Source organism: Pseudorasbora parva, chromosome 4 (assembly GCF_024679245.1).
Source record: "Pseudorasbora parva isolate DD20220531a chromosome 4, ASM2467924v1, whole genome shotgun sequence".
Taxonomy (NCBI): Eukaryota; Metazoa; Chordata; class Actinopteri; order Cypriniformes; family Gobionidae; genus Pseudorasbora; species Pseudorasbora parva.
In genome coordinates this window covers 20,591,782-20,604,452 of record NC_090175.1, presented here as the reverse complement: position 1 = coordinate 20,604,452, position 12,671 = coordinate 20,591,782, and the positions used below count along the sequence as shown (strand labels likewise).

Here is a 12,671-nt window from a genome sequence, read left to right as displayed (position 1 = left end):
AAGGCTCAATGACATAATTGTTTCCATGATAAAGAATCCTGCCGCCACCCAGAAAACACTGCTCACATATTCTTCCTTTAAATTACCATATTTCACCCAAATCCATTTTAATTACAAAATGACTTCACCCTAGGCTGTAAGATTGTATATTGTGCATTTTTCAGCAAAACAGAAGTCCAGAATCAATACTGTTCAAAGAATATTATAACAGATTATCTTTTTTCCAAATTGTGGCCTCTTCCCACCTGAATGATCCCGGCATTGAACTCAGGCCCTACATCCAGGGGGTAGTTCTCCATCATGTAGAATGCCACGGCACACATCACCAACACATGCTGCTGGTTGTGTAGATTCACACAGCTGAGAGAGACACACAAAGAGTGTTAGGCCTAAACACACTTATCTATTTTCAGTGAGGCTATCTGATGCTAATTCTAGCCCTGGTCTTTAATGAGGGATCTCAGATCTCAGTAAGACACCATACATTACAGCTAATGAGGAGCTGATGACCATGCAGTGTGCGGGTGTGTGTTGTGATTGCCAGTGTGAACCTATTATTGAGTCTCCCAGCATGCCACAGAGACTTTGGCATTAGCTTTGACTGCATGGGGCATAACCTCTTAAGAGAGTGGCTAACAGTGTGAAGTCTTTCATCCAATGCAGGACGTAAACCGTTAACCTCTCATCCCATATTCTCTTAAATGAAACGGCAAACACTAAGAGTTAGTGTAACACTAATGATTGGACTGCCGCTGGGAGATGTGTGGTGGTGGGGTTAAAGCTCAAAGCTGGTAATAGGAAGGTTGCTGATTCAGTCCAAGCAAAAAGTGAGTTATGAATTCTCACCATTGGGATTGAGCAAGGATGAAAATATCTGCTAAAAGTACTACTTACTAGTAGGCCTAGGATAATTCTTTAGGCTTGTTCAGTATTTTTTCAAAATTTATGGAATTAATATTTTATTTAAACATGTTAAAACAGTTAGTTCACCCAAAAATGAAAATGTCTTTTTTCATCATCAAAACATAAATGTTGATATTTTTTAATAAACCTTTAGAGATTTCTATCTCTCCATTGAAATTCCATTCCACCACAAATTTGATGCTTGAAAACATTAATAAAAACAGAAAAAAGAAATCCATACGAATCATCATTTTAATCCCAAGTTTCCAAACAGAAGCTCAAACATCCTTGCTTGACGCATAAGAAACAACACTGTTTGTTCTCGTATGTGACATGGATTAAACCGCTCGATTCAGATGGATGGTCTTTAGATCACTTTATAAACTTTGTGAACAGTCAAAGTTTGTTGTAATGGACTTTTAAAGGAGGAACAGAAATCTCTTAAGTTTCATTAAATATCTTTTGTGTTTCAAAGATAAATGAAAGTATTATGGATCTGAAACGACATAAGGGCGAGTAATTAATTCAGAATTTAACAGAATTTTAATTTTTGGGTCAACTAACCTTTTAAAATATGTAAATGGTGTGCTAATAAAAGAATATAGTTATTTGTATTAGGACAATTAAAGATCATTTAATAATAATGGTGTAAATTATACTTTACATTGCACTTTTATAAGAATTCACATTTTTTAGGAATAAAGAAAACGACTCTGGAGTCGACTAGTGGGCTCTTTTAACTTGGACCAGTAAGAAAACATGTAGCAACCACTTGGAATACCTTAGACAACCACAAAACTCCCTGGCAAAAATCAACACCCTAGCATTGTGGTAGCAACTTTTGCAGTGTTTTTTTCCCACTTACTATTTTCCTTTTTGGGTGAAGTTTTAAAGTTAGACAGACTGCAAAGTGTGTCAGGTTTTAGTTTTACTCACTGTGCTATAGCTCTAAGGTTAGAGAGCAGGTATTCACTGACAGCAGGGATAAGCTGCCGTGCTGTATCGTCCAGCAAATCGCACTCCAGCACGTACAGAACTCCATGAAGAGCACCGATCCGACTGGGCAGATGAGTGCTGCGCAAGGTGCTCTCCAGTAGACGGCACACTGGCTCTGCAATGGCTTTATCCTGACATAAATACATTAGTCCACACTGTTAAATAGCTGTAACAGTTTAACAGTAATTGTCTATATAGCCAGTACATCAGAAGTGCATATAGACACTCACCATGCCAAGCACCGCGGCTGCTTTGCAGATAGCGGGCACAAGGTACTGGCTCAGGATCTCATCTTCTGGTGGATGGACTTTCTGCAGCTCAGTCAGAGTGGAGAACATCATATCAAACTGATTCCTCTCGGTGAACAGATCAGACACTGCCAGCAGCTTGAAGAGACAAAGAGACCAATATATGTGAACTTCTACACTTTTCCTAAGACATTCAGAAAATACATTCTTAAAACACCCTTTTCAAACTCTCAAATATTTTTTTTATGGAAGCTTGTTTCTGCCACAGAAATAGAAGTGACAATTGTTACATTTTATCTGACAAGTCTGACTTTTTTCTCGCATTTGAGAATTCTGAGAAATTGCATGATATAAATTCACAATTGCGAGTTATAAAAAATGTGTCACAATAAATAAAAAAAACATTGAAAATTATTTTTAATGCCCACTTTAAGAACACTATATCAGTGATTCACAGATGTCGGGGATTTATAAAACTTTTAAGGCTTGAGACTAGAACCAAATGAATGCATTGTGTGACCCTTTTCTGCTAGTACAACTGAATTTCGTTAGGAGGTCGCACTGGTGAAAGCAGAACAAAAGTGTAGTACTCGTTTGAGGTGTGCAGTGCAAACCGTTTATCAGTTCGGACCAATAATAGAAAACAAGCCCAGAACAGGTTTACTAGTATAGCGATCACGCAACACTGTTACTACAAAGCACTGGGAGATCCAGTGAGAAAGTGTTTGAATTCGCTGCAGAATTAATAACATCGCTGCAAGATCTAAAGAGATGCATTCAAATTCAGTGCACAACTAGGGCTGGGCGATATGGCCCAAAAAATTATCACAATATAATTTTCAATATCAGTCGATATCGATAAATATCACGATAAATGTAAAATCTTTATTTCTTTAAAGTTTAAAGGCATATTTTTGCTCCTAAATGTAAGGTGTAGAAAACATGACAAACACTTCCCAAACAGGTGAACAATTTATTAAAACTGAGGTAGATTTATTTATTAAAATCTTAACTGTGGTCTGCATTTTTTACTCTACACTGTATATCAATAATATCATTAAATGTGTAAGTAGTAAAACTAAAAACTCAAAAAATGCGTTTTAATTTAAGAAAAATTTTGAGTCCCCCCTCTATTGCCTCTAGTGCATCTCTCTCTCTCTCACACACACACACACACACACACACACACACACACACACACACACACACACACACACACACACACACACACACACACACACACACACACACACACACACACACACACACACACACACACACACACACGCACACACGCACACACGCACACACCTCACTGACAGTGGGCTGTCTAGTAAGGGTTGTCTAGTCTATTTTATATTTTGTAAGTTTGAAAGCAAGCAGCTTGTTACAAGCATAAATAGTAGAGGAAATAGCTTAACCTAAATATGGGGCTTCAAATAGTTTTGGACAATGGGGGGCCTTCGAGTCAAAGGGATTGAGAACACCTGCACTATATAGCATAAAAAGGCTGATAAATCGCATTAAAATTGTCTAAGCATGCACTCACCGATCTGACAACCTCACTGATTAGCACAACAGGAGTCTTTCTGCTGCTGGGGCTGCCAGGGAGGATCCACTGACTGTAGAGCTCCAGGAGGAACTGAGAGCAGGAGTGGATGTCAACCCCCGCACGGTGCTTCCTGGACAGGGCAAGCAGAAAGACAATGTTGGGTGTCTGGAGAATGCTGGTTTTAAGGAGCTTTTTTGCCAGTAACTCTGTAATTCTGACCTGGAGTTGATTGGTGATAATGGTGGTGAGACAGGTGCTGGAGCATCAGCTTCATCTTCCTCGTCCTCACCCCACTCCTCCTCTCTCAGAGGGGTGATGTTATTTCCCAACCACACTGAGTGAATCGACACCTGCAGAGCGCACAGTGTTAGTAACATGCACATATAACTCATAAAGAGTTAGTTCACCCAAAAATAAAAATTCTGTGATCATTTAGTCACCCTCATGTTCTTCTGAACCCACAAGACTTTCATCTTTGAAATCCAAATAAAGATATTTGTCAATATTCTAATTTTTGTCCATTCATTGAAAGTCCACCCAAACATTACTTTGACACTTCAAAAAGCTCATAAAGACACTGTAAAATTAATCAAGCGATTTAATCTACGTCTTCTGAAAAGACACCATCAATTTATGTGATTAGAAAATTTCATTTGTATTCATTATGATCTTTTACTAAGTCTTGATTTTGTTTTTGGGGTATACTAGAATAGGTTTTCATGCTTAAATTTTCAAAAAACATTAACACATATTTTACATTGTTGCAGCAACTTCACATTCACATCTTCTAAGCTCTGATTGGTTATGTCTCTACGGCTATGTTCACGCTGTCAGTCCAGAAACATAGGAAGCTGGTATGTATGGCTTTACTTTGTGCTGTCATCTCTAGTTCAAAACATGTCTGACATTTGCATCTTACGTGGCGTGACAAAGTCAGAGCAATCAGACTGAAACTGATTTCCAAAAATGCGATTTGAATAGGATTTCAATCCACATATAAATGTAGCTCGAAATGGAACACATTTCATGTCTTTTTTTGCCATTTATGCCTGCTAAATCCGATTGGATTGGACTGAGAGTCTGAACATCATATGAATCCCCTATTTCCAAAAAGCTCAGAGCAATGTGATTGGTCCGATCACATTGTGTACAGTGATTGGTCAACTACTTTGAGCATGTTTCTGAAATGTCCCACCCCGTTCAAAACACTAATGCAACTCAATCAGGCCTCGCCCCCCTTTATTTTGTGTATGCCTTGGGCGGGAATTATTTAAATGAGGAATATTGTGACGTACGTTTCTAGAAGAAAACTCAAGACGTTTCAGGGAGTTCAGAAATAGGGCTTAATGATATATAGAGTATAGCTCCCTTTGGAGTGGACTTTGTGCTTTGTAACTTTGCAGACCTTTTTCATGCTCTCAAACAACAACATTACACTCAAAGAAAGTTGAAAATGTAAAAAAAGCATAAAAGGTCCTCTAAGAAGCCTCTTGAATTTATGTATTGTAATAATACTTGACAATATTACTATTTTTACTGTAATAAATGCAGCCTCGGTGAGCATAAAATACATACATAGAGCTTATAAAATATGGTAAACAGCAGCTCAACCTTACTTCCTATGATGAACTTTTGGTTGTGTGGACAAAAATAATGAGATTTTTTTTTTAAGAAGTCATTTTACTAACTTGACCCAGTTTGTAGTCCATGTTGCCCATCTCCCTCTCAGTGTTAATCTGCAGCAGGAGTTTCTCATGACTGATGAGGGTGCCTGAATATGCAGATATACACACACATGCAAGGGTCATGAATGCAACAAAAAAAGGCATCTTTTGCATCTCAACAGAATCTTTTGGCTGATCACTTACCTGCCGTTGAGGAAGATAAAGAGGGCACAGGGTCCCAGGCTTGATAGGGGAAGTGTGTGGCAATGTTATCTCTCTTCGACACCATGGCCTGAATCTCACGCTCAACCATACCTCTAATCACACTAAGCTTACGACCAAACCTGCAAAACACACAAACTTCTTAAACACTTCTAAACTTAGAGGAACAACTATAATGTGTTCGATTTATATAGCGCTTTTTCAAGGCACTCAAAGCGCTTTACATTGAAGGGGGGAATCTCCTCAACCACCACCAATGTGCAGCATCCACCTGGATGATGCGACGGCAGCCATATTGCGCCAGAACGCTCACCACACATCAGCTGATTGGTGGATAGGAGACCGAGTGATGAAGCCAATCAGGAGAGGGGGATGATTAGGAGGCCATGAAGGACAGAGGCCAATGGGCAAATTTGGCCAGGATGCCGGGGTTACACCCTAGGGCTGGGCGATATGGAGCAAACAAATATATCTCGATATCTTTACAGGAAAAATAACCCCCTAAAAACTACAGCAAAAAAAAATATGCCAAATACCACAAATTCTTTTTTTTTATTATTGAAGTGCAAAGAGGTAGTCAGTTCATGTAGGAACAAATTGCTTTTGCAACATTAAAAAAAAAACTCCCTGATTACATAAATAATAATAATTTAACTGTAAAAGAAAATAAATAATATTTCCTTCTTTTCATTTATTTCATGCTTTCAAAAGATGAATCAAAGACTCCCTTTTTTACACTTAAAGTAAACAGTAAGCATTTTGCAGAAAGATGGGGGCATGACTGAGATATAAATAAACAGTTCAATTCAAACAGTGATGTTTGTCATGAGTTTAACAAAATTCAAACTCATCATGCAGGCTACACGAGCTGAATTTCACTTCTTTTCCAGTTACAGAACGAAATATGAATGTCAGAAGGTAGGCTATATGATAATATGATACAGTACAACTTATAGAAGAGCACCGCGTGTCTCAGGACACCCGGGATGTCGCGTTTTTCCCTCTTGGTTAAAACATGAATAGACCTATTCATCATAATCCCGTGATAAAGCTGACAAAATAATAATAGTAATGATATTGCAATACTTTATAAATGTTTTCAAATGATATGCGATCATTTTGACATTTTAACCGAAAACCATGCGATCAGTTAGACACAAATCATAAACTGACATGATTGCGACCGCGTCTCGCACCAATAGTGTCAATTACCTGACTGTGGGTGAAACTTGCGCTTTGAACTATGATGAACATTAATATTTCTTTATGAATTTTAGCAAGCAGTTGTGTTAGAAGGAAAACATGGTCTCTAAACTGAGTCCTGAACAACGCGCGCGCTTGTCAACATGATAACTAATCCTCACCTGGTTGTGGAAGCAGCCGTGTTCAATGAGACAACACGCGAGGGGAGGGGGAACAAAAGCAATGAGGCGGGAGGCGCGCGAGCACAGCACAGGGAAGGCAAACAAGCAAAGTGGCGGAATCAGAATTAAATATAAACAATATATCGATATATACGATATGTCCAAATCCATATCGAGTTGAAAAAATATCTCGATATATTTTAAATATCGAGATATCGCCCACCCCTATTTCACCCCTACTCTTTTTCCGAAGGACATCCTGGGATTTTTAACGACCACAGAGAGTCAGGACCTTGGTTTAACGTCTCATCCGAAAGACGGTGCTCTTTATCAGTATAGCAACCCCATCGCTATACTGCGGTGTTAGGACCCACACAGACCACAGGGTGAGCACCCCCTGCTGGCCTCACTAACACCTCTACCAGCAGCAACCTGGTTTTCCCAGTTGGTCTCCCATCCAAGTACTGACCAGGCTCAGCCCTGCTTAGCTTCAGTGGGAAACCAGTCTTGGGCTACAGGGTGATATGGCGGCAACTAGGATAAATATATACATACCTGGTGTCCAGAGCTTTAAGGATTTTGTTGCGGGGTTGCTGTTCAAGGCAGCTAACGGCTGGATTTCCTGCTGTCGGCAGAGTCATGGCACTCAGCACCAGAGAGGTGATGGCCTGAACCGCCAGTACATTTATCTGAGTCCTCTCTAGATCCTCCTGTGCCACAAACAGATGTCTCATCTGTCACATACAGTATCCAAGACCTGGACGAGTGCTTGTTTTTTTCAAACGTTAAATAATTTACCTCTTGCTGGGTTTCCTCCTCTTGGTCCATTGTGATTGGCTGAGTGACCAGCACCCCCAAAAGAGTGGCCCACGTCTCCTCAAACTGTGTCCGACTACTCCAGCCTACAAGGAGACCACGAGCAAATCAATGTTCTGTAGGTAACTCAAAATCCCATTTCATGACTACTTTTAAAAAGATAAATTAGTCTCTCATGTCATACCCAGAGTGTTAATGCGGTAGAGGAACTCTCTGAAGACATCTTTCTCTTGCAGGAACTCCACAGGGATCTCTGGCAATGCTGTGCCAAAATCTCCACTCGGCCTGGGGGACCAGCCCAGCTTCCAGACCTGTTAAATCAAACACATGAACTCATTATTTTCTTACAGTTTTAAGCACACTTGCACACAATGTATGAACAAACACTTGATCGCTCTCTCACCAGTGGTGGGATTCGGGTGTAGCTGTTCACAAGGGGAAGCCTGGCCAGGGTGATGATGACGTTCTGTAGTGTGGGCGTAAGGAATGCTGGGATGTTCTTGTTTCTATGGTGACCAAGAGCCAGCACACTCTGTAGACCTTCAACCAGCTCAGCCATGATCTCACAACACCGCCATTCACATTGGTCTGAAAATGATATTAACGCTTGTTGTTGTGGTCATCATTCATCAATTTGTAACTTGTGCATTAACTCACTGTCTGCAGAGTCCACCTGGTCTTCTGACTGCTCTGTTGATGTTGTTTTCCGCTCTGGCCTCAGAAGTTGGTCGCCAGGACCAACAGCGACTAGGTAAACACGCACAATCATTATCACAAAATTAATATCAATTTCAATTGCATATTTATAAGGTTTAAATTAGAGCTGCACAATTATAATCACAATTTTGTTGTTTTTGTTTTAAATGGAGATCATGATTCTCCCAAAATTCTGAAGATAAAACTACACAAAAAAAAAAACATGTAATTTACCAGAGGCTCTGGCAAAATGTTATTTGCTGCAGTCTATTTAAGATGTTTAATAAATTTGAATTTGAATCAGATTTCACTTACTCATTCATTCATTACTGGATAAATCAGCCTTTTTAAAACAAATCTTTTAAATGAATGATTTAATGAAAAATCCGTTTTTTAACAGTCCCTTGTCGCCGCCGAGTAGCACTACTATGTAATCAATACCATCTTTATTTGAATCACCAAGTTAGTTTTAAAGTGGTTATGATTTAACTTTTTTTAACTTAAGTTAGTGTGTAATGTTGCTGTTTGAGCATTAACAACATCTGCAAAGTTGCTCAAAGTTCAAAGCAAAGGGACATATTTTCTTTGTGGTGATATTTTCTAAGCGAGGTAATCAGAGCTGCTAACTTGAGCTCTTAAAGCCCGGGTGGCGGTAGAAGCAGCTCATCTGCATTTAAAGGGACAGACACAAAAATGACACGTTTTAGTCAAGCGGCAACCTCCCCTAGTTTCTCTTGAAGCCAATATGGAAGTGACTTAAAATGCAATTCATCGACTGGTGGCCACTAGAGACAGGCTCCAAAAGGGGGCAGAATCTCATTGTTGAGCCCCATGTTAAAATTCCCAACTTTACAGCAGAAAAAAAAAACATGTTTACTGCCTGGTACAAATTGTGGTTTTGGTCTATACAGCCAATTTTGTGAGGGGGGTGAATTTTTTTTAATATAATTTGTTTACATTATATAAAGCCTTAAAGTTCTGCATAGTTTTGGGAGTGGTCACTTTGAGTTAGTCACCTGTTAGTCATCGCGTCAGCTCCGCCTACGTCCTACCTCTTTTTCCAATTGTCAGTTATCCGGGAGTGACACACTGCAAAGATGGCAACGGCCTGCTTGAACCTACTTTACACTTCAGAACTGCTCTTTAGAATCCAATGGGTGATGTAATGGACACTACATCCATTTTTTTTTTTACAGTCTATGGTTTTAGCTCACCCTCAAAAAGTGACAATTTTAACATGCTAAAAAAATTAACTCTGGGGTATTTTGGGCTAAAACTTCACATATACACTCAGGGGGGACATCAGAGACTTATATTACATCTTGAAAAAAGGGGCTTTATTAGGACAACGTTAAACGTGATTTACTTTATTATGTTCCCTTCCATAGACATAAGTGTTTATATCCTAACTACAAACTTTTAAACCACTACTTGATACTGTGATAATTTGAATATTTGCAACACAGAAATAACATACTGTGTTTGTAAAGCTGTTTCATATCTAAACATGATGATTACTTTTTCTGAATAAGCGGCAATGCAGATTTGGATGTTGCGGTGTGATTTTGTCAAAGGTTTTATAGACACAGTCAAATCACTGTCATTTAGGAATGAGATCACATTGTGATTTGGATCGAGATCACAATCTTTTAATGATTAATTGTGCAGCTCTAGTTTAAGTACACAGAAATAAAGTCCCTTCCAACGAAAGTCTGTTCACTTGGCAGCCATATTTGCAACAGCTCCAGGCAGCTATTTTCAGGCATCCAAGATTAAATCAAATAATTCGTTCCCCCAAACCCCAGCCAATTCTAAAGACTTCCTTGGTCATGTCAATTACAGTGCTGATTGCCTATACAATGCTAAAACAAATACTAACAGCGGCACTGTAGGCTACACCCGAACTTTAATCAATGAAACTCGCTGCAGGGTGGGATTTGCTCTTAACTGGTTTAGGAAAAAACAAAAACTTATATTTCAGGCTGGACCAGTCTATATGCATGTAAAGTCCTAAGACTAGCTATTTCTATAGCAGCCAGCTCTTCTAACAGCAGCTGCAGTGACGCAATGACTTTGCCCATTGGCGATTGGCTCTTACTGTGTATTTAGAAGGCAGGACTTATTGCACCATTATGCGCATTGCACTTTCTCCCATTCATAAGTAATATGAGTGCACCATCTTCTTTGTAAATCGAAACTCTATGGCTGCATTACCCAGAGCTTTGTAGCACAAACCTGCGTGGATGAGGAGCTGTATACAGTGGATGATGGAGCAGGTGTGTGTGTGGTAGGAGTGAGAAGCGAAGTGTGACCACACTGCTGGCTGCTGGAGAGCAAGACACAGACATGACAGACTCATCTGCATGTCCACACTCAGAGGCAGCTGATCCTGCAGCAAACGCCAAACCACCACCTACAGAGACAGAAAGAGAAACATGAGCTGAGTGGTATTTATAGATATGCCGCTACATCCTTCTAAAATATTACCACTCTTCCAATCATCTTTTTATTAGGAGTGTAATAATACACGTATTTGTACCGAACCGTTTCGCTACAGGATTTCCGGTACGGTGCACACGTGTACCAAACAGTACCGAATACAATCTTTAACAGTAGGCTTGTTTTACGGGTGGAACATACTTTAGTCCGAGTTCCGAGTTTCCAGTTCCCACATGAACATATGAAGTATTCTGTCCATTTTATTATGTAATTCAAATGATAAATGCCACTTTGACGCTCTGTGAAAGATCATAGTTTAGCGACTGGCTATTCCTAGTGTACACAGGCTTACCAGATTACTGAGTGCACGGTTGACTGCTGACTGTTTTAACAATTTCTTTATTTGTAAAATAAATAAATAAATAAATAAATAAATAAATAAATAATAAGGATACATAATCAAGAATGTATAAATCTGTTTATTGTGATGATTTCAAAGTGGGGCAAAAAAAAGTATTTAGTCAGCCACCAATTTCACAAGTTCTCCCACTTAAAAAGATGAGAGAGGTAATTTTCATCATAGGTACACTTCATCTATGAGAGACAGAATGAGAACAAACATCCAGAAATTCACATTGTCTGCTTTTTAAATAATTTATTTGCAAATTAAGGTGGAAAATAAGCATTTGGTCACCTACAAAAAAGTAAGATTTCTGGCTATCACAGACCTGTAACTTCTTTAAGAGGCTCCTCTGTCCTCCACTTGTTCCATGTATTAATGGCATCTGTTTGAACATTATCAGTATAAAAAACACCTGTCCACAACCTCAAACAGTCAGACTCCAAACTCAACTATGGCCAAGACCAAAGAGCAGTCAAAGGACACCTGAAAAATTGTATTGTAATTGTAGACCTGCACCTGGCTGGGATGACTAAATTTGCAATAGGTAAGCAACTTGGTGTGAAGAAATCAACTGTGGGAGCAATTATTAGAAAATGGAAAACATAAATATAGAATGACCTAAGTGAAGTAACAAAAGGCTACCATCAGTAACACACTATGCCGCCAGGGACTCAATAGTCCTCCTGCTAAAGCCAGTACATGTCCGGGCCTGTCTGAAGTTTGCTAGAGAGCATTTGGATGATCCAGAAGAGGATTGGGAGAATGTCAGATAGTCAGATGAAACCAAAATAGAACTTTTTGGTAAATACTCAACTTGTCCTGTTTGGAGAAGAAAGAATGCTGAGTTGCACCATACCTACTGTGAAGCATGGGGGTGGAAGCATGCTTTGGGGCTGTTTTACTGCAAAGGGACCAGGACGACTTTCCTTTTCCGTGTAAAGGAAAGAATGAATGGGACCATGTATCGTGAAATTTTTAGTAAAAACCTCCTTCCATCAGCAAGGGCATTGAAGATGAAACGTGGCTGGGTATTTCAGCATGACAATGATCCCAAACACACCGCCCGTGCAACGAAGGAGTGACTTAGTAAGAAGCATTTTCTACACTGGTTTTGAGACTCTCTCCAAAACGCTGAGTTATGATGGGCGTCACGCACTGGTGACTTGGAAGTAAATGCCTACGGCTAGGACTAGATAAGATTTGCATATTTAATGAGCTTAAGCACCCCTGTCAGTTCACATGAGGGAGAGATTGAGGGAGAAGCGGTAACCAGAATGATTCTCTCGACCACAGGGCTCGTAAACGTCTTTATCAAATAAACACAATGATTTATTTCTCATTGACCCACAATTGATTGGAATATTATTT

General features: G+C 39.5%; 1 protein-coding gene across 3 annotated transcripts in view; it reads right to left on the bottom strand.

The window, feature by feature from the left end:
- Nucleotides 1–12,671, bottom strand: part of htt (huntingtin) — a 68,468-nt gene that overhangs the window by 4,526 nt on the left and 51,271 nt on the right. For all 3 annotated transcript variants that reach the window (XM_067441249.1, XM_067441250.1, XM_067441251.1), the window contains 13 exons: nt 10,697–10,874; nt 8,423–8,512; nt 8,169–8,353; nt 7,950–8,076; nt 7,748–7,851; nt 7,505–7,659; nt 5,568–5,707; nt 5,388–5,470; nt 3,919–4,049; nt 3,697–3,829; nt 2,130–2,285; nt 1,840–2,030; nt 246–360 (listed from right to left, as the gene is read on the bottom strand). In XM_067441249.1, coding sequence (XP_067297350.1) covers nt 246–360; nt 1,840–2,030; nt 2,130–2,285; nt 3,697–3,829; nt 3,919–4,049; nt 5,388–5,470; nt 5,568–5,707; nt 7,505–7,659; nt 7,748–7,851; nt 7,950–8,076; nt 8,169–8,353; nt 8,423–8,512; nt 10,697–10,874 — 1,788 coding nt within the window. The remainder of the gene's footprint in view (nt 1–245; nt 361–1,839; nt 2,031–2,129; nt 2,286–3,696; nt 3,830–3,918; nt 4,050–5,387; nt 5,471–5,567; nt 5,708–7,504; nt 7,660–7,747; nt 7,852–7,949; nt 8,077–8,168; nt 8,354–8,422; nt 8,513–10,696; nt 10,875–12,671) is intronic.